Genomic DNA, 22,254 nt, shown 5'->3' with positions numbered 1-22,254 from the left:
CTGTGAGTGTGAACCAACTCCAGGGCACTTGACAAAAACAACAACTTTGTTCTGGGGACATAATTGAATCCACACCACCTCTTACAACCCTTCCACCCAGTTTCATGTGGCTCCCAGTCAGCAATCTTATTTGGAAGTTAACTCAAAGAGAAATGGGAATGCATTAAACCTTTCAGCTGCACTTTACCCAAATTTTGAGGTCCGCACTGTTTCCAAACTTGGCCTGGGTTAGCGGGCATTCTGGGAAGCTTATCAAGACTCATCAGTGAGCTCTTTAGCCCCGATCATTGGGGGAATAGGTTGTGAATGTGTTCCAATAAAAAGAGCTGCAGGGCTTGGAATCTGAAGGTCAGGTCTATAGTCTTGGCTTTTCCTAGCTATGTGACCTTAAACAACCCTTTTGACCACATTGATTTTGAGTGTCCTCATCTGATAGCTCTGGTAGCGTAGTGGTTACAAATTGGCTGTGAACCTTAAGGTCAGCAGTTCGAAACTGCCAGCTGTTCCGTGGGAGAAAGATGAGGCTTTCTGCTCCTGTAAAGATTTAAAGCCTCTGAAACCCTGTACAGGGTCACTGTGAGTCGGAACGGACTCTATGGTACTTAACAGCAGCATCTGATAATTGGATATGTTAATATCTGACTCTTTGGATTATGGAAGGGTAAGATGAATCACTCATCCTTATGGGAATTTGTAAAAAGCTCTTCCAAATATACAAAAAAGCAAAAAACAAAAACCACCCCAAACCCTCCACAACACACTGAACAAAGTATATATGGTCAGAGACTCTATAGCATGTTTGAAGATGCATTTTCTTTCCTTCTATTTTCAGTATCTAAAATATGCTTTTGTGAGGCCATTGGTCAATACATATATACTTAGTATTCTATTAGTAAGATAAATTCAATTTGAATTCCACAAATCAGTAACTTAAACGCATGGACAAAGTACAGAAAGTGTATCTCCTCATTCATACAATTATTAATTTCTTCAGGTGTTCACGTCTTTTAAAAAAATAAAACAGTTCCCAATATTTTGTTTGCTTGCATTTACATTTAGAATAAGCCCCAAATAAAACAGTGCAAATGTATATAGAACTATTAGTTCATACTTACATGATTTAATATCAAGATACATGAATTTAACTCAGCTTAAGGACTAAAGTGCGCCTGACCCGAGCCATGGTATTTTCAGTAACCTCATATGTATGCGAGAGTTGGGCAATGACTAAAGAAGACCATAGAAGGATTGATTCATTTGAGTTATGATGTAGGAGAAGAATATTAAAAGCACCATGGACCACCAAAAGAACAAACCAATCTGTGTTGGAAGAAGTACAGCCAGACTGCTTCTTAGAAGCTATGATGGCCAGAATTTGTCTCTCATACTTTGCACATATTATCATAAGGGACGAGTCCCTGGAGAAGGACATCATGTTCGGTAAAGTGGGGGGTCAGAGAAAAAGAGGAAGACTCTCAATGAGATGGATTGGCACAGTGGCAGCATCAGTGGGCTCAAGCATAGCAACAGTTGTGAGGTTGGCCCAGGATCAGGCAGTGTTTCATTCTGTTGTGCAAAGGATCCCTGTGAGTCTGTACTGATTCGACAGTACCTAACAATAACAGCAACAACGTAAGCAAACTTTCCAATTTTGTTCATTTTCCTGTATATGTTATGGTAGTACTTATCCGTCTCCTGCATATTATTTTCTTGACCCAAATGAAATATTTTGCTAAGGTCAAGATGGGAGAGAGAAATGACTGAGATGAATGTCTTTACTGAAAATACTAATAAATTATCAAACTCAAAATGAAAAAAAAGCTCTTCTAGCCCCACATTTTATAGATGAAGAAATTGGGAGCAGAAGAGCAAAAAGAGCCCGTGTGAGTTCAGATAGCCCATTAGTGCCTGGGCTTAGTCCTCAGTGTCTTATGGTGCTAGAGGACAGTAAAGCTTTGGCAAATGACGTCTTATGCACTTTGATGGGACTGCTGTTGCTAGGAGAGGCAGCACACCATTCTATGCTGGGAAAGTGACGTGCAGGGGAGATGTGAGGTCAAGTCTTGTCTGTATTAGAATCAGTCACATACTCTCCATGATCCTCAGTTTATTAGACTTAAATTAGAATAATACTGCCGCCTTTTCATGGAGGTCGCTGGGTGGTACAAAAGATTTGCTCACAGCTAGTAGTTGATACATTGGGGGTTTGAAGCCACCCAGCACTACTGTAGCAAAAGGTCTGGAGATCTACTTCTCTAAGATTACAGCCAAGGAAACCCTGTGAAGAAACAGTTCTATTCTGACCTGGAGTCAGAAACCACTAGACAGCAACAGCCTTTTGTTTTGTTTTGTTTTGGTTTTCCTCTCTTGTGGCACCACAGGATAATGTACAGGACTGCAAAGTCGGTTTGAACCTCAAGGTTGGCAGTTCAAACTCACCACCAGCTCCTCGGAAACCCTATGCAGAGTCACTATGAGTCAAACTGGCTCGATGGTACTTACCAACAACAACCTTGCATATGGGAGCACGGTGGCTCCTTAGTGTAGACTTCAAGCCACAAGATTGACAGTTTGAGTCCACTAGCTGCTCTGAGGGAAAAAGATGAGGCTTTCTGCTTCTGCAAAGATTTATAGCCTCAATATACATCGCAACAACCACCACTTCACATGTTGGTGGTGGTGAATTAGAACCCATCACTTGGGGGTCCCAGCTGAGAGTGGGTCAGAGCCTGGAGTCTGGGTTTAGGCTATTATGTGATCTTGTGAATGACTTAAAACATTGTAATAATCTAATCTTTAGTTTCACCTCGGAAAAATGGCAGTAGTAATATCTACTTCATAAGGCTGTAGTCAGAATTAAAATGAAAACATCTATGTATGCTGTTAATCAAGCAGTAAGAGCTAGTTAGACTTAGCACTGATTGTTACTAATAGTAAATGCCAGGTTTTACTATCACGTGTGATAACATATGTGCGTTATTGTTGGTAACTGCCGTTGAGTTGGTTCCGACTCCTAGCGACCCTGTATAGGGTTTCCAAGGATAAGCTTGTGGGTCTGAACTGCTGACCTTGTGGTTAGCAGTCCAGTTCTTATCCTATGGTGTGACACCTGAACTCCAGTGTACGTGAGAACTCTGTTCAGATTGTAAAGAATGTGAAGAAAGTCAGTTGCAAGACAACGTACTGTACAGCAAGGTCAGTTTGAATAGTGAGGTGGAACCGACTTGACGGCACTGAACAACAACATGGCATTTCAGAGAGCACCCAGGCTGTGATCAATGTCAACATCATTCATTCCAAAGATAAGAAGATAGCATCATTCCATGTACAGGGATTCTTCATACTCATCCTAGGATTTGAATTCTAGAGGTTCCAGAATTTTAAAAATCCTCTACTCCCTCCAACTTCTCTGAACCCCATTTGTCCCATATTAGCTGGACTCCCTTCCCTGGAAAACTGGCCCCCACTCTTCACCCCAGAAGCCTTGTGCTTTGGGGTTCCTTGGCCCAGTCCTGAATTGCAGGGACCAGGTTCAGAACTTTAGTGCTTGATGTTCAGCCCCCATGCCCCAGAGATCAGGGTGGCATACAGAAGCCAAGTGCTGGGCTGGTATTTGAAAGTTGAGGAAACCTGACTGGAAGGAGAGCTTGGCCTGCCCACCTTCTTTCACAGATACTTGGGGACGTCCCCTGGTCTGGGCAAGAGCGTGAGGGAACTGACTGGTAGTGGGGTTTGCCTTGTTTAAAGTCCAGGAAAGTTTGATGCTGAGGGAGGCAGTAGTACATGTGCCTCTTCCTTACCCCTTGAGCTTGAATGGGCAGAGTAGCCACACGCCCATCCATTGGCTTATCAGCAGATGAAAGGGCACCCATGGTCTACAGAAAGACCCTGAGTTGAGTGCCAGCCTGTGACCTTTGTGCTCTGGCCTGGATGCATGGCCCCAGATAGGCAGGATATATAGAATTGGTGAGGCAAAGGCCATGGATTCGGTCTCATGATGGGCTTCCAGGCCCCAAGAGGCCACCTTCTGCCTTTGACTAAGGAGATTCTAATAATAATATGGTGTGGCACTGTAGGATCAACACTGGACAGTGAAACACAAGGTCAGCAGTTCAAACCCACCATCTGCTCCTCAGAAACCCTATACAGGGTCGCTATGAGTCAGAACTGACTTGACAGCACTTAACAACAACAATATGATCCCTAATGTTTATTGCCAACTGCTGTGAGCCCAGTACACTGCTTTTGTTCTTTTATCTGTACTATTCTTACAACCACTCTGCAAGGTAGGGGTTGCAGACACAGAAGGTCAGAGGAGCTGGGGAACTATTACATAGTGAATAGGTATGGAAGACTGGATGGTGCCAAAATGCATGAATTTAATTACTTGGCTGTATTCATGCATTGAACTGGAAGTGCTTGGAGCCTGAGAATATAGACAAATGGATTAGCTGTCTTCTGGGTCACAGCCCTGCCTGCTGGGGACAGACAGAATATTGCAAGCAAGCATAGTTCCGGTGAAGGATCACTTGGATTGTTCCATAGCACAGGCAGGAGTATTTATGATCGAGCTTGCTCAGGCTTGGGGCATTAGAGGTAAAGAGGAAGTGTCCATGTCTACAACTCTATAGCTTGTATCCTTCTTAAGACCTTTCCAGAACCTGGTTTACCAGGTAAATCTGGGGGTTTACTCTCTCTCTGTCTGACCAGCTTATTTTTCTTGACCTGTTTGGCAAGATGCTTGAAGGAATGCGTCTCTTGTTGTTAGACCCTCAGTTAGCCTGGGACACTCCTGGTTTGCCTGGCTTCAATTTTAGCACTCTCAACAGTGTCCTGGTTTGCTTCCTTAAGTGCTCTGATTGTCCTACTTGGTAGTTTATAGTGACATCCTTTAATTATTGACTGATTCCCACAAGGTCACAAGCACTATGGATGCTGGAACACTGTCTATCTGCTCACTGTGGGATCTCCCAGGTCTAGCTCAGTGCCTGGCACCTAGTGGTTTTCAACAGTGGTTGAGGAGAACAGATGGCCGTGAGGCAACGGCAATGACTAGAGAGCAGAATTAAGCTCATGGATGTAGGTGCTGAATTAAGTATGATCCAGATGTAAAGGGCTTCAGGGGAGGAAAATCCTCATGAGCTGAGGAGGAGATGGGTTGTATTAGCAATGACCACAAACCAGGCAGCTAGTGAAGCTGATTCTCTCAGAGTTATGGAAGCCAGAAGTCTAAAACCAAGGTGCTGACAGGACTATACTCCCTCTCAAGGCTGTAGGGAAGGGTCCTTCCTTGCCTCTTCCTAGCTTCTAATGGCTGTCAGCAATCCTTGATGTCCCTTGGCTTGTGGCAGCATCATTTTCAGTCTCTGCCCCTGTCATCACATAGCTTTCTTCTTTGTGTGGGTCTTTTTGTGTCCCTCCTCAGAAACCCTATACAGAGTCGCTATGAGTTGGAACGTACTTGGCGGCACTTAACAACAACTCTGATGATAAGGAATTAGTCTTTAGAATTAGGGTCTACCCTAATCCAGTATAACCTTATCTTCATTACCTCTGCTAAGACCCTGATTCCAAATAAGTTCACATTCTGGTGTTCCAGGTGGACATACACTTTGGGGGCACTCCTCCCCCTTCCCATGGCAGGTGTTCAAAGTAAGAGACTTTGGGAAGGGAGGAGGAAGGATCCTCCAGAAGTCTAAGTGTCCCATGATCAACCTTGTGTCATGGAAAGAGCTCTGGATGAAATTTGTTCTCCAATGAGCAGTGAGAACTTTGGCAGATGGCGTTCCTTCTCTGTGTCTCAGTCACTTCATCTCTTTGGAGGGGGATGATGGCCTCTGGTTCTAAACTGCCTCACAGGATTATTGTCAGAATAAAAATGGTAAAATGGAAAGCTCTGCAGATTGTTACATGTTGAGGTTAAGGTAGATGTATAATAAACTATGAATCATCTAAGGAGCCCTGGTGACTCAGTGGTTAATGCTCACCTGTTACCTGAAAGTCAGTAGTTCAAATCCACCAGAGAAAGATGTGGCAGTTTGTGTCCGTAAAGATTTACAGCTTTAGAAACACTATGGGGCAGTTCTAGTCTGTCATATAGGGTTGCTATGAGTCAATGGCAGCAGGCTTGGGTCTTTTGCTATGAATCATCTTTGAGTTTCATGAGTGACCACCATTGTCAAGCTTATCATTGTTGTTTGGCCTGACCACCTCCTTTCTCCTTGCTAGGATCACTGCTTCTACCACGGGACAGTGAGGAAGGCCGAAGTGTCCAGTGTCACACTCAGTACCTGCCGGGGAATTAGGTAAGCGCTCCCTGAAGGCTCCCACTTTTCCCAAAAGATAGAGTTTTGGAGACAAGGAGGGCTGGCCCGGGGCAAGAACCTTGGTAAGGAGACGATTAAATAATGCGTTCAAGCCAGCTCTGTGAAGGGAGTGGGATGAACCCAGGGAAATCCTAGAAAATCCACAAATTCACAAAGAAGCTTCCAGTTTCTTTGAGGAACTTGAACCTGGTGAGTTTCAGCATTCCCACTTCTCCATCTCTATTCTCTGGTGGTACATGAAGGCAGTGAGGTAGAAAAGAGAGGCAGTGATACTCATTTTCTAGATTGAAAATCAGCAAAAGTTCTAGCTGGATAGCATTTTGGAAAGAGGATTATTCTTTATTCCTTGACCCAGACTACCTGGGTCTGACTGTGGCAGCTGACCAGTGAGCTGACTTTGGGCCTCTATGGTCTCATTTGCAGAATGTGAATAAAAATATTGTGTGCCTGTGTGTGGTATGAGGAAAGAAATCCTGGGGGTACAGTGGCTAAGTGCTCAGCTGCAAACTGAAAGATCAGCAGTTCCAACCCACCAGCCACACTGTAGAAGAAAGATGTGATACTTTGCTTCTTTCTATAAAGATGTGTTGTTGTGTAGTGCTGTCGAGTCAATTCCAACCCAAAGTGATCCTGTGTAGGGTTTCCAAGGAGCAGTTGGTGAGCTTGAACCACCAACCTTGCAGTTCAAATGACTTTGCAATCTGGCTCATTAACCCACAGTGACATACCAGGACTCCATAAAGATGTACAGCCTTAAAAACCCTCTAAACAAGCTCCTACGTGATTGTCCTACATGATTGCAATGAGTTGGAATCAACTCAATGGCACTGAAGTGGTGTTAATAGATACAGAACATTTAGGGCTTCCCTGGCCCAGAGCCAGCCCACAGTAAGCTCCCAGAGCCTTGCTTCTCCAGGTTTGGTCTATACATGTTCACATTGATACCACTTGGGAGCTTGTTCAGCACACAGAGTCTTAGGTCCTACTCAAACTGACAGAATCAGAATTTGTATTTTACCAAGACCCCCGGTGATTTGTGCATAGACTGAAGTTTTATACCTGAGGATGGATGGTCCTTGAGAACAAAACTCTATATCAAATATTTATTTCTCTCCATCAGCTTACCCAACTGCCTTGTATATATAGGGTGGGGTCCTGGTATAGTGCTATGGGTTAATATGCTGGACTACAAAGTCGGTTTAAACCACAACGTCAGCGGTTCAAACTCACCAGTCATTCCTTGCAAACCCTCTACAGGGTCCTATGGATCGGAACTGACTTGACAGCATTTTACAACAATATGTATGTTGAAGTCATAAACATTCATTATGTAGATCCCTGCCACTTTTTCCTCCATTTTCTTTTAAACCAGAAACCAGTTGTTGTCAAGTCCCTTCTGACTCATGACAACTCTATTTGTGTCAGAGTAGAATTGTGCCCCATAGGATTCTCAGTGGCTTGTTTTTCAGAACTAGATTACCAGGTCTTTCTTTCAAGACACCTCTGAGTGGACTCAAACCAACCAACCTTTCAACAAGCCACCAAGGACTTGATCGTTTGGCCACCCAGTGTTATATCTAGTATGCTGGAAAGCTGGTTCTCTGATAAAAACAAAAAACTAAAACAAACCTGATTTGTATCATCTGCCAATATGCTTATAGAAATACTTCCACTAGAACCAATTTCAAGTCACCCATGTGACATCAATGAAGGTGAAATTAAGAAGTTAGGTTCACTACTGACTCTTCTTCTGGTATGAGGTGACTCCACTGTGTAGCACTCTTCTCTTTATCAGTGGACTGAGTCATTCAATAATTGTCACATTCATTCAGAAATTAATATTGGGTGTCTACTATATATCTCTGAGAGTTCTGGTGTGGCGCTGTAGGATAAGCGCTGGACCGTAAGGTCAGTTTGAACCCCAAGGTCAGTGGTTCAAACTCACCAATAGCTCCTCGGCAATGCTATACTGGGTTGCTATGAGTTAGAACCAACTTGATGGCACTTAACAAAAACAACAACAAAGATTTACAGTCTCGGAAATCATATACAGGATCGCTATGACTTAGAACAGACTTGGTGGCACACCACCATCATCACTTTATGTCCATTTCTTGCTCTAGGTAGAGGAAACATAGACATTGAAACATCATTGAACCCTCAATTTTCTCTTCTGTAAAATGGGTGCCCATGATTGTTGTTGTTATTAAGTGCTGTCAAGTCGGTTCCCACTCATAGCGACCCTGCATTATGTTGTTGTTAAGTGCTGTCAAGCTGTTTCTGACCCTTAGCGACCCTGTATGGGGTTTCCAAGGAGCAGCTGGTGAGCTTGAACCACCAACCTCGTGGATCAAACTGACTGCTGTCCAGTGCATAAGCTCACGACAGTGAAGCCCTGCTAAGCTTATCCAGGCTCCCAAACAAAGTGAAGGCTTCCCATGCTACAGATTCCACTTGTCTGTTTATAAATTGGGCATGCCTCTCCTGTAAGGCTGTGTGCTGAGTCGTCTGGAGGGAATTAGGCAGGAAACAAGCTTTGGTTAGGAAGTGATAACAGAGTGGCCCCAAATCCCCTGCTCAAATGACCTGATTGAGCCAAGCCAAGTGGTCTGGCAGTGGTGTTTGCAGGCCCAGCCACCACCACCTGCAGTCTGCAAGTAAACAAAGTCCTGTCCAAGAAGGAATAGAAACATGCAGGTGTGCCCCAATTCTCTCTGCCTCTTCCTCTGTCCCCTTGGTCTGGAGCAGTGGGAACTTGACTCAGTCTCTTGTAAATCACGCCTGCAGCTGGGCTGACCTGGGAAATCAGGAAGCCGTCCATGTGTTTCTGTTTTGCATGCTGCACTCTGGTGGGGTTCCCCTGCTTGGTTTCCCAGCCTTCTCACCACACACCTTAAGAAACCAAGGGTGTCTTTGCAGACAAGATTGATTTAGGAACTAGAGACTTGTGCCAGATGGTTCTGTTCCAACTTTTGAGAAGTGGTCAAACCCACGTACTCCCAAATCGTCCCCCACACTTCATAAATCGATGCTGCAATGGAAAATCTCCATAGCAATTGTACTTCTCTCCTAGAAGCATATTCATTGTGATTGAAGAAAATAGAATTTATACCAAGTGGCTAATTGGCTATCAGACTATTGATATCAATACAGAGGGATTCAGCTGAGTTTTTAGATGGTTGCTGAGCTCCCTCTTTTCTCCAAAGCAGTTGTTTGGGGCTAGTTTAATCACAGACATCATGCACGTCCATAGTAAACATAAATTCAAATAGTACAAAAGAGTGAAAACCAAGTCTCTTTCTCATCTCAGATTTCCAAATCCCCATTCCCTAGAGGCAGATTCTGTTATCAGTTTCTTATATATTTTTCTAGAAACATTCTTTTTTTTTGGTGGGAGGGAAGCATAGATAGATATGCCATGTTGGTTGGTTGCTTATATGCTGTGGAGTAGGTTCCAACTCATAGTGATGCTGTATATGGTTTCTGAGGCTGTAAATCTTTACAGAAACAGAAAGCCTCATCTTTCTCCCACGGAACAGCTGGTAGTTTCCAACTGCTGACCCTGAGGTTAGCAGCCCAACTCATAACCATTACACTACCAGAACTCCTTAGATATGCCACATAGTGATTTTAAATCTTATTTAGGCCAAAGACTCCTTTGAGAATGGAAGCTAGGGACACATATAAACTATCCCAATAAAAGCATATGACATACCATTATATTGGGAGTGTTGAGTATCTACAGCCACCACCTCCCGCCCCCAGCCCCCGCCTGCCAAAGTTGCCCTCCTCTAAATGCTTAGACAACTTCTTACATGCACAACTATTTTACACTCTAATATGAGGTGAGTAGCTAACAACAGCCACACACTGTATGTGGAGCAATTGCTATTTGTGAAGAAATCTGGAGAGAACAGTCGTGACATGTCCTTGATTGAACCTGGGGATTCTGAGAAACACTGTGTGTGTCAGCAGGAAGGATATTGTGGTAAAAAATATGTTTTTAAACCTCACTGGTAAGTTTTTCTAAAAGAAAAATATTTATTTAAAAACTACCATTACATAACAAATACAGGTTTATTGTTAAACATGCAAGTAATTCAGGTACAAAGTCAAAAAAATTAAAAGTTCTTTATCCTGTCCTCACCCTTCCAACCATCAATAATCCTTGTTGTTGTTAAGTACCGTGTTGAGTTGGTTCCGACCCATAGTGATCTTGTATAGGGTTACCGAGGAGCGGCTGGTGAACTTGAACCACCGACCTTCTGGTTCAAATCAACTTTGTAGTTCAGAATATTAACCCACAGCTCCACATCCCTGTTGGAGTATACATAATTGAAATACATAATCGAGAGTTTATATATTTATTGTTTTTTCAAATAAGATTACCCTATAATCCTGTTCTGCTATTCCCCCCACCCCCCCACCTCAACATATGTATTAGGTTCACAGAAATGCATCTCATTCTTTTAAAGGCTGCATGGTATATCTTATGGATGAACATCTGGTGTGTTTAATTATATAGAAAGTCTTTCAAAGGTGTACAGTAAATCATGCATGGTGATATATTTGATGGATCACCTTTATGTTATAGCTCTGTCTTTGAGAAAATGAGGCTGACACATTGCCGTCAGTCTCTGGACTCGGATTCTGTGAGAGAAGAAGATAGAACATGAGATAGAGAATGAATGCAAGATGTTGTGGTATGAACGCATGCATGCTTGCCTGGAATGTACTGAAAATTTAGTCGAGAGATTTGAATTTGAGATCTAGCTCCACACCTCCTGGCTCTGTGATCTCTGAGTTCTCCTCTCCACATCTAATTTGTCTGCCTTGGCCAGGCCAGTGCCTCCCATGGGCCTTAGCGGGGAGGGAAGCTGCTGAGTCCTGGGTTAGAGTGGGGGCTGGAATCAGGAATGACAAACCTGGACATTAAGAAATCAAGGATTTGTACCCAGCTCAGGCAAGTTATTTTTTCTCTGAGCCTTGCTTCCTTTCATCTATAAAACAATGGTAGACCAGATCTTCCGTGTGGGAGGTTGAGTCTCTGAAAGGGGGACCCAAGTTTGAGGAGAAGGCTTATCCACACACAGCTAGAACAAAGCTGTTTACTGATTTGCTAAGGAGTGATTTGGTCTGTTTGCCTTAAAATATCTTCTTTTCCTTCTTCAGAGCAGATCATAAAAGCAGCCTCTGTGTCAGGCACTGTGCAGATGAAGCCTTCAGAGGAAAATAGTGATGGTGGTTGTGTGCCCATGTCTACCAGTGGCTGGTAGAATCGAACTGCTGACCTTGTGGTTAGCAGCCTGGCTCATTATCCATTATGCTGCCAGTGCATCTTTCAGAGCAAAGGTTAGAAGTTTAGATTCAGGATTCAGACAAAACTTGGTTTAGAAGTTCACAGTTTGCTTCACCTTCCTAGCTCAGTTTTCTTGGCTGTACAATGGGATCACCAATACTGGCATCATAGCTCCCTGAAAGCAGGAAGTTTGCTTTCATCATACTGTATCCCCATGCCTCCGACAGTTACTGACACACAGTAGGTTCTTAATCAATAGATGTTAAATGGAGGCTGAATCTAAATCTTTGAACCATGCTCCAGATATAAATGCATCATCAATAGTGCTGTTGTTTGGTCCCATGCAGTTGATTTGCTACTTTTAGTGATCCCCTCTGAATAGAACTGCCTCACGGGGTATTTTTGGCTGAAATCTAGGAACAGATTGCCAGGTCTTTGTTTCTCCCACACAGCTCTCATATAACCTTTCAGTTAGCAGTGGAGCAATTAACTCTTGCATCACTAGGGCTCTTCATATGGTCATTGCTGCTATTTTTAAATATTACTTTGATTATTAGTAAGCATGGCCTATTACTTTTTTTGCCCCCTGATTATTAGTTGTTATTATTATTAAGTGCTGTCGAGTCAGTTCCAACCCACAGCTGATTTCTGAGCAGCAGCTAGTGAGTTTAAACCGGCCACCTTGTGCTTCAAACTGACTTTACAGTCCAGAGCATTAACCCATAGTGCCATTCCCCTTTTTGCCCCCTGATTATTAGTAAGCATTGCCCCCCGATTTTTAGTAAGCATAAACTATTTAGTCGATTATCATAGCAGTGCTGTCAATGGGCAGCATTCCTTGTTCTTTGCAGATGAGACAAACTCAATTTAAGTGACTTACCACACAGCTAGTAATAGTAGACCCAGAATCTGAATCCAGATCTATCTCAGTTCTGGGAGCCCATGCTTTGCCACTCTACCCCAGAGGCCCCATGTAACCTGTATGCTTTCTTTTCTCTCTTCTATGCTATGTATTGGACTGCTAACCACATTGTCAGCAGTTCAAATCCACCAGCTGCTCTGTGGAGAGGGATGAGGCTTTCTGTTCTCATAAAGATTTGTTATTGGTTAGTAAGTGCCATCAGGTCAGTTTCTACTCATAGTGTCCCTGTATAGGGTTTTCAAGGAGTAGCTGGTGGGTTTGAACCACTAACCTTGTGATTAGCAGTCCATTGCTCATCCTACAGAACCACACCAGTAGTCTCTTTAAAGATCTGTTGTTGCTGTTAAGCGCTGTTGAGTCAATTTCAACTCATTGTGACCCTGGATAGGGTTTCCAAGGAGCAGCTGGTGAATTTGAACTTCTGACCTTGCAATTAAAACCGACCTTGTGGCTCAGTGTGTTAAAAATTTACAGCCTCGGAAATCCTTTATAGGGTGTTTATGAATTGGAACTGACTCAATGGTATACAACCACTTCCACCACCATGTTACCTTTAAAGTTTTACTGTCATCTCTTTTTCCATGGATGCAGATTGGGGAAGGGGAGGAAAGTAACAGAATGACTCCCTTCATAGGGCAGCTTGGATGTGTTCCATTGGGTTTCACTCTGAATTGGCAAATTCCCAAGAAGCAGTTTTTGGCTATTTCCTTAAAGGAGACAAAGGCATGTGAGTGAGTCCTTCAGTCATTCAGGGGTTAAACACGTATCAACTGTTGCCGGTCTGTCCTGTCTGGGTTCTTCTGTACAATTTCATCTGTATCAAGCTCTTAATGAGGAATAGGATGGAGAGTAGTGTGTGTGGTCTGGGCTCCCTCCCGTCTCCCCTTTCTGAGTTCTGCTTATGTCAGGACTAATATTTAGTGAATTTCATCAACTGAAGCTCCTAGAAGGATAAATGACTGGTGGGTGCTCAGTGGAGGGAGGGCAGCTGGGAGGAATGGGTTGTGATAGTGGAGAGGGTAGGGAAGGAGAGGGAGAAGGAACAGAGAGGGCCTGGAGTCTCAGAAATTCCCCCACTGTCAAAACTGGTAAAGTGCTGGGGTTTGCACCAGCCTCTCCAATACTCCCAAGCTGTGCGTGAGAATTGCAGCTGCCCACAAAGCAAATTACAAGCGTGGTGTGGATCCAGGATTGCAGAGCTGTGAGGACCTTTGTTCTGTGCCTGTGTTCTTCTAACTCTGATCTGCCTACTCCCTGATACAGAATTTTGGGGGGCCTTATGAAAAGGCAGGAGATCTGCTGGCACAGTGGGCTAAGTGATGGATTACTAAATACAAAGCTGGCTGTTTAAACCTATCAGCCGCTCCTTGGAAGAAAGATGGTGCAGTCTGCTTCCTTACAGGTTTATAGCTTTGGAAACCTTATGGGACAGCCCTACTGTCCTGCAAGATCACTATGAACTGGAATTACTCAATGGCAGTGGGCTGTGAAGAGGCAGGCTTCTGCTGCAGAGTTCCCGATTGTGGATGGGCATGGAACTTGTTAGCAGTGCAGATGCTCAGGCCTGGAGAATCCAAGTCTTCCTAAGTGGGCCTGTGGAGATGTGCTTTTAATGCATTCTGTAGCATAGTCTAATGGCTATCTCTGGGAGTTGTAATCGTAGAGACTGCCGATCCATAGATTTGGGACTAACGTATTGTATTGGTTTTCTGGGGCTATTGTGACAAAGTACCACACTTTGGTGGGCTGTAAGAACAGAGATTTATTGTCACACAGTTCTGGGGGCTGGAAGCTGGAGATCAGGGTATCAGCCATGTTCATTCCACTGGGGCTTTGAGGGAGAATCTCCCAGCTTCTGGTAGCTCCAGGGGTTCTCTGGTTTGCAGTTGCACCATCCCATGCTGACCTCCCTCTCTCTCCCTGTTTCTGTGGATCTTTTCTTCTTTAACAAGGACACCATTCATTCTGAATTAGGACTCATCCTCCTCGGTATGGCAACTGATAACATCTTCAAAGACCCTATTTCCTAACAAGGAGTTAGGACACCAGCATATCTTTTGGAAGGGGTGTTGTTGTTAGGTGCCATAGACATCACCTATAACACTGATAGGGTAGGTCACATAGAACCTAAGAGCATGGGGTTCAGAATCTGATGGACCTTAAATCTTTGACCCCCAATTACCTATGAGGTTTGTTTTTACTATAAGTCTGGGTAGTTCGAGATTTGCAATCAGCTGCTAATCTAAAGGTTGGTGGTTTGAACCCTTCAGGCGGCTCTGTGGAAGAAAGGCCTGGTGAACTGCATCCTTAAAGATTACAGCCAAGAAAACCCCTGCAACAGTTCTACTCTGTAAAGCAGGGGGTCGCTATGAGTCAGGGGCTGACTTAACAGCAAACATCAACAATGTGATTTTTACTACTCACCGTGCAGAAAATTTTTGCTCATTCTTTGTCCTGTTTGGCCCTGACGTTGTTTTAAGTGAATCTGATCAAACACACCTTGTGGCTCTACACTGGAACTTTCACCAACTTCTCTGTGAAACTTTCCACTCACTGGGCGTTATCTCTACATCCTCAGCCCAACGCATAAACCATTGGCTGGTTTATGATCAAGCTGTTTCCAACATCGGTATCCATCAAGGAAAACTGAAATGATGGAAGGGGACTTTGTCAGCTGAGAGGAGAAGATAGCTTGGAACAGGATGCTTGGGGCAGCTGTTCTCTCTGCCCTTTTCTGTCTGGACTAGGGTGTGGATGTGACCCTTGGTCTTGGCCCCACTCATAACCACAGCTGTTCAGGAGCACACTGGGTGTCTGCTATGGGGCTGGGCAGGGATTGCTGCGTCAGCCTGGACAAGGTAGCTGGGAAGTCAGCAGGCTCCTGGCACAAAATGAGATTAACCAGGCATAGGACCCGGAAAAGACTGCTGCTCATGAGAGCTTGGCTCTTCCTTTCCTGAGAGCAACACAGATCTTTCCATAGAGCACAACTTGGGTAGGGATTCCTAAGGGCTGGAGTGGGGGTGGCAGCTAAGGCAACTGAAGAGGGAGGTCTGGGTGATTGAGAGGGGCCAAGATTCTGAATTGGGGATACTTTAGCCTCTGAGTCTGCTAGGTGGAGGAGCACTGGACTGCTAGCCACAAGGTCAGCGATTTGAGACCATTAGCCACTCCATGGGCAAAAGATGGGGCTTTCTGCTCCTGCAAAGATTTGCAACCTCAGAAATCCTATGTCGGGTCACTCACTATGAGTAGGAACTAACTTGACAGAACTTAACAACAACACGGTGGATGAGAGTGTGAGGTTTTAGAACACTTGAAATGTAGTTAGGATTTACTCCTGGGCTTCTTTTGCTCTCAGAGCCCTGGGTCCATTTTCTTGCTGTAGCATTCACCTTTGTGTGCCAAGGATGGCAAATACCTGCTACATGGAACTCTACTCACTCTTCCATTGACTATTCCTGATTGTGATCAAGAATAAATCATGGCATGCTTTCTGCTGAGTCCAGATAAGTCCTCAGATTCCTTGTCTATCAGTGTTGTGGGTGATGAAACCTTGTATCGTGGAAGAAGACCTGGCGATCTACTTCCTTAAGGATTTGAGCCAGGGAAGTCCTCTGGAGCAATTCTACTCTATAACACATGGCATCTGCATGAGTCAGAATCAGCTTGACGGCAGTGTTTTTGTTGTGTATAGTATAACGATTTTTTTTCCGTGTTTAGACTCTAAGCTTCTGGGGAGCAGGTCTTTTGTCTGTATTAATCATTATTTCATCCTCAACAGCTAGCGCAATGCCCAATAAACAGCAAGAGTTCGCTAAATATTTGTTGGAATGAATGCCTGCCCCATGGACTGCGATTACTTGAGGACAGTGATTATGTCTAACAGAGAATCAGGGCTCAATGAGTGAATGGATAAAGTGGATGACAAATATCTTCATTCTGAGACCAACACTGCTATCTTAACCTTGTTGTTGTTATGTGCCGTGGAGTTGGTTCCAACTCATAGTGACCCTGCACAGGGTTTCTGAGGCTGTAAATCTTTACGGGAGCAGAAAGCCTCATCTTTTTCCCACGGAACAGCTGGTAGTAACCTAGTGGGGAGAAATACCATCACCCCTGCTTGCTTGTGGATATCATTTCACCTGACTGACCTGGTGAACTTGGGACTGGTAGGAATGGCATCAGTTTAGCTTTGGCTTCCAGACTCAAAAGTCTTTCCATAGAATCATCCCAAGAGTCCTGCTAAACTAGTAAATTATCATTTTCATTGGGCAGATGAGGGAATTTGGGACTCAGATAGATTTAAAAGGTTTGTCAAAGAACATGTGACATGTAGTGTTTAGAGCTAAGACCAGAATCTAGCTCTCCCTACCCCAGAACAGTGTTCTTTTTCTGACTGCTCTCCTGTCTATTTTTTTTTTTTCTCCTGCTTTTTTTGAGTCTATAAAGTTTTGACTTGTGATTTGTCCTATGCTATGGTTGGATTTGGGAAGCTTTTTAGAACACTGGTACTACCATGCTTTATAAGTACTAATTGTCCCAGTCTAGTCTTTTCAGAACATTTTGAGCTTTGATCCAGGAGTTCTTAACCTATAGTCCAGTGAGGAGCAAACCAGTTCCCATGATGTCAGGGGAATACTATGCTCCATATGCTTTTAATGGCTGAGTTTTCCAAGGTGCCTCTGGGTAGACTCAAACTGGCAACCTTTCAGTTAGCAGCAAGTGTACCACCCAGGGACGCCTGTGATGAGCTTTACTGTGTGTACTTCCAAGTTGATTTAGACTCATAAAACCCCATGTAACAGAGTAGAACTGCCCCATAGACTTTTCTAGGCAGTTAGCTTTACAGAAGAAGAACATTGCACTTGATAGAGGGTCAGTGAAAAAGAGGAAGCTCTTCAGTGAGATGGATTTGACACAGTGGCCACAAGCAACAATGGACTCCAACATAGCAGTACTTCTGAGGATGGTGCAAGACCAGGCAGTATGCTGTTCTGCCCTGCATAGGCTCACTGGAATTTGGAAGTGACTTGATGGCATCTAACAACAACAATCTTTTTGGAAGTAGATTGCCAGGTCTTTCTTCTGCAGAACTGCTGAGTGGGTTCAATATGCTGACCTTTCACTGAGTGCTTAACTGAGGCACCACCAGGGCTCCTCTGAAGTTGTGCATCACATTTCATACGTGTGTGTATTTCTGTGGGGATAAAATCTATAGCTTGCCTCAGATGCTCACTAAGGGGTAGTGACTCTAGAGTAAGGTTGTTTGTTGTTAGGTGCTGTTGACTGGGTTCCAACTCATGGTGAGCTTATGCACAATGTACTGAAACACTGCCCTGCCCTGTACCATTCTCACAATTGTTACATTTGAGCCCATTGCTGCTGTCAGTGTCATGACGCTGTCAGTCATTTCCTTGGGGAAGTCTTCTTCTTTTTCACTGATGCTCTGCTCTGCCAAGCATGATGTCCTTCTCCAGGGATTAGTCCCTCCTGATGACCTGTCTGAAGTGTGAGAGATGAAGTCTTGCCATCTTGTTTTCTAAGGAGCATTCTGGCAGTAACTCAAATGCATCATTTCTTCTACTGTCTTCCTTATTCATTGTCCAACTTTCACATACATATGAGGCTATTCCATGGCTTGGGTCACGCTCACCTTAGTCCTCAAACTGATATCTTTGCTCTTCAACACTTTAAAGAGGTCTTGTGTAACAGATTTACCTAATGCAATACTTCGATGTACAATTGCAACCATTTAAAAATTATCTTCAGGAAAATTTTACTTGCATGTGATATTTATTATATTGTTGTTTTGTTGTTGTTGTTAAATACTGTCAAGTAGGTTCCGACTCATAGAAACCTTGTGTAGAATTTCCAAGGAGCTGCTGGTGGGTTTGAACCCCCGACCTTGCAGTTCAAAATGACCTTGCAGTCTAGAGCATTATCCTGCAGTGCCACACCAAGACTCCATATTTATGATATTATTCTATGATTTCTACATATTAAGGTTAAGAACCAGTAATTGAATCCAACTAGGTCATTTTTAATGAGAGAACTGAGACTCATGGAGGTACCATGGTTTTTCACCAGGATTGTTCTTTTTCTTTATCAACAGAGGACTGATTGTTGTGAACAATAACCTCAGCTACATCATTGAACCCTTCCCTGACAGTGAGGACCAACACCTTATTTACAGATCTGAACATCTCAAGATGACTCCAGGGAAATGTGGTTTCCAGCACTCCATGCCCTCTGCCAAAGATTGGGTACTTCAGTTTACAAACCTGACCAAGAAGCGACCACGCAGGGTGAGTTTTGAGTCTTTGAGTGCAGAAGTCAACCTGGGTACAGAGTTGTCCCCTCTAAGAACCTTTACTTTGGAGCCTGGAGATTTCTGAAATGAAAAGGAGAAAGTAACTCTTTTCTTTTATTCTCAATTATTGTTAAGCGCAAGGTATGCTAGTTGATAGAATGACTGCTTTTTTGGAAAACACTATTACATTTAAAATACCCTGAGGTTCTGGGGCTGGATGGTTGGTAACAGAGAACAGTCTACCTTACCACCACCCCCAGAAAGTCCAAGATGATCCCTGGATCTTGGGTAGGGGACCAGAGAGGACCCTGAGAGGAGACAGGCTGCTGAACAGATCCACAGGAAACTAACTCCCTAGAAGATTTGGCCTCTCGCTGTGGCTCCCATTCAAGGTGTGGCTTTGTTGGTCTGACTCTTAACCACTGTTTTTGGTTCCACGGACCTAGGACTTTGCATACAGCTGCAGGCCCTATGCAGAGCTTTGAACTTGGCCCCAGCTAGGATGGTCCTTCCTAAGAGGGGCCACAGGGAGTAGCCACTGGAGAAGGGTAGTAAATGCAAAGGTCCGTTGTCCCTGAGTACAGGGGAGTTTGTCTTTTTGCTGCTTCCTGTGGTGATTCTGGAAGCTTCTGCCCTTCGCCGTTGGGCACTGAGATGAAGTTCCCTCAGAGCAGTTACCAGCAAGCCTGTCATCCTGCTCCTGACCCTGCGAGAGGTTTCCCCATGTTGACCACGTCAGGGCTCTGGTGCATCTGATAGGTGCTCTCAGAGTTCTGTACTTCCCAGTCCAATGGAATCTCCCCCTGGAAGTGTAGCACAGCCCTGAGGGTACCCTCACTCACTGCCCTCTCACCATGAAGGATGGAGTTGGGTGAATGAATGTATGATGAGGTCCAGACCTGGGGCCAAGAAGGAAAGTATTTGAAAATGTGTACGCATGTGTGTGCCTGTACATCTTCAAGCCCACTATAGTCTGTGTATATGTGCATGTTTTTGTGGGGGAAAAAAGTTAATGGGGAAAACAATCTGAAGGAAAAAAAATATGCTGAGATGCTGGTTTCAGAAAGTTTAAAATGTGGGAAAAACTGTATGCTTCTCCTTTCAGAATAGCTCTTAGCCATATGCACAAACCTGGAGTATTTTTTATACTGAAAGTAGTGGTTATGTGGTTTAACTGTTCTTTGGGAACTTGATTGTCACAGCATGTTCCCTCAAAGTATGTTGGACTCTGGTCTGCTGTTATTAGCCAGTCCAGCTCATTGCTGTTTGAGAACAAAGGACTGGATCTATTGTGTCAGAGCAGCCGCCAGTGATAATCAAGATGGTGGACAGAAAGTGTAGTGGGCGGGGTGGCTGCTGGAGCCGGGGCTGCCCCTAGTGTCCAGCTACAAAATGAATAAGAAAGTCCACTGCTTGCTAGCAAACTCTAGTGTTTTTTTGTTTTGTTTTTTTAAATGAGGCCAAGTCCACCATTTCTACAGTTCTGATCTCTTATCTTTTTCTTAGATGAAAAGGGAAGATTTACACTCTATGAAGTATGTGGAACTTTACCTTGTGGCTGATTATGCAGAGGTAAGGGGGAGGCAATAGACTTAGGCAGACAAATTGCTCTCTTGACAGCTTCCATTACAGGTTTCCAACTACTTTGGGGAAATGCTAATGCATTCATCTTTCTCTGATTCATCATACAATTTTGACCTCATTTTTGGTTAAGGTCTCTTTTTGCCATTTTAGACATGATGCCGTGGAGTTGGTTCCAACTCATAGCGATCCTGTACATAGGGTTTCCAAGGCTGTAAATCTTTACAGGAGTGGAAAGCTTCATCTTCCCCTTACAGAGCATCTGGTAGATTCGAACCGCTGACCTAGTGGCTAGCAACCCAACTTGTAACCTACTACTCTACCAGAGTTCCATATTTTAAATGTAGTTGGGGGAAAAACAAACAAGGAAAAGTATCTTCAGGTCATGATTTATTGTTAGATAGTAAATCAGGGTAGTTATATATATTTTAATATAAATTTTATATATATTTCTCAAACTGGGTCTGAAGACCTTTAGATTTAGGAGCTTATTTTCAGGAGTCCTGGTGTGGTGCTGTGGGTTAATATGCTACATTGCAAGATTGGTTTGAACTGCAAGGTTGGCGGAGGGTGCAAGCTCACCAGTGGCTCCTCAGAAACCCTATAGGATCGCTATGACTTGGAACCAACTTGACAGCACTTAACAACAACACCAACAATGAATTCTATATAGTAATTTGTACATTCTGTGTTTTCAGTAGAAAGATAATTGAATCTGGTTGAATCCAATTTTCTTGTCCATGTGTTTGTCATGTTGGTACAAGATGAATATCTAAGGCAGTAGTGTCGCAAAATGTGGTCCCCAGACTGGCAGCAACAGCATCACCTGGAAACTTGAGAAAAAAGCAAATTCTGGGCTCTACCCCAAACCATTGAATCCTGCACTGTAGAGTTGGGGTACAATAATTCATGTTTTAGCAAGTCCTCTGGGTGATTTTATGCAAGGTCAAATTGAAAACTATTAACCTAAAGGACTAGTGAATTAACATTTACTTTCATAGTCTTCAAATTAGCCAGGTTCTTGAGGGTCCTTAGTTTCTAAAATTTTATGAATACTCATCCTGCTCATTCATTCACTTCTTCATCAATAATGATTTCCTGGTTTTCTATTAAACCAGGAGATACAACTCCGGCTTAGAACAGTCCCTGTCATCAAGAGTACAGTAACAGCACAAGAAACGATAGTTCCAAACATGGTAACTGCTAAGGTGGTATTGTGTAGCAATTAGAGTGTGTATAATGGAGGATGTAGTGTGTTTGGGGAAATCAGAGGAAGCTATCTGAAGCAGAGAGGTTTAGGTTGACACCCGGAGAATAGGTTTAGATCCCAGTCCCTGTGTTTGCCACATAGCTAAGCATATCTTCTGTCGTCGCAACATCATGGTGAGCTGAGTGCTCTTGGTATTCTAACTTTGCATGCTTACCTGGGGCTCCCTTGAGGATACAGCTCATCATCACAAGGCAGATCTGTCTGGGATCCATCCAAATAGCATAGTTACCATCTACCTCCCTGAAAAAGGCAAATAATTGCTATCAAGCCGATTCCTACTCACAGCGACCCTATGTAGGATTTCCGAGACTACAATTCTTTACAGCTTTGTTTTTCTTCCATGGAGCAACAGTTGAGTTGAAACTGCCAACCTTGCAGTTAGCAGCCCAACATCTAACCTACGGTGCCACCAGGGACCTCATTATAGGTGGCTCTTACTGATGTAAGAGACTCTGAAACTTGCTCTCCAACGTAGAGAAGCCAAAGCAAATGGAAAAATTGAAGAGGTGCAAGAGCTGAACAGGAAATTTCAAAGATCAGCTC

At 43.7% G+C, this 22,254-nt stretch overlaps 1 protein-coding gene across 1 annotated transcript in view; it reads left to right on the top strand.

Annotated features, from left to right (window-relative positions):
* The window catches only part of ADAM19 (ADAM metallopeptidase domain 19), a 145,323-nt gene that overhangs the window by 73,796 nt on the left and 49,273 nt on the right, over positions 1-22,254 (top strand). Inside the window, exons 5-7 of the mRNA XM_006863931.1 lie at positions 6,229-6,305; positions 18,663-18,855; positions 20,367-20,432. Coding sequence (XP_006863993.1) covers positions 6,229-6,305; positions 18,663-18,855; positions 20,367-20,432 — 336 coding nt within the window. The remainder of the gene's footprint in view (positions 1-6,228; positions 6,306-18,662; positions 18,856-20,366; positions 20,433-22,254) is intronic.

This window comes from Chrysochloris asiatica, unplaced genomic scaffold (assembly GCF_000296735.1).
Source record: "Chrysochloris asiatica unplaced genomic scaffold, ChrAsi1.0 scaffold00057, whole genome shotgun sequence".
Taxonomy (NCBI): domain Eukaryota; kingdom Metazoa; phylum Chordata; class Mammalia; order Afrosoricida; family Chrysochloridae; genus Chrysochloris; species Chrysochloris asiatica.
Note: the sequence above shows the minus strand (reverse complement) of the source record. Positions and strands in the feature narration are given on the sequence as shown.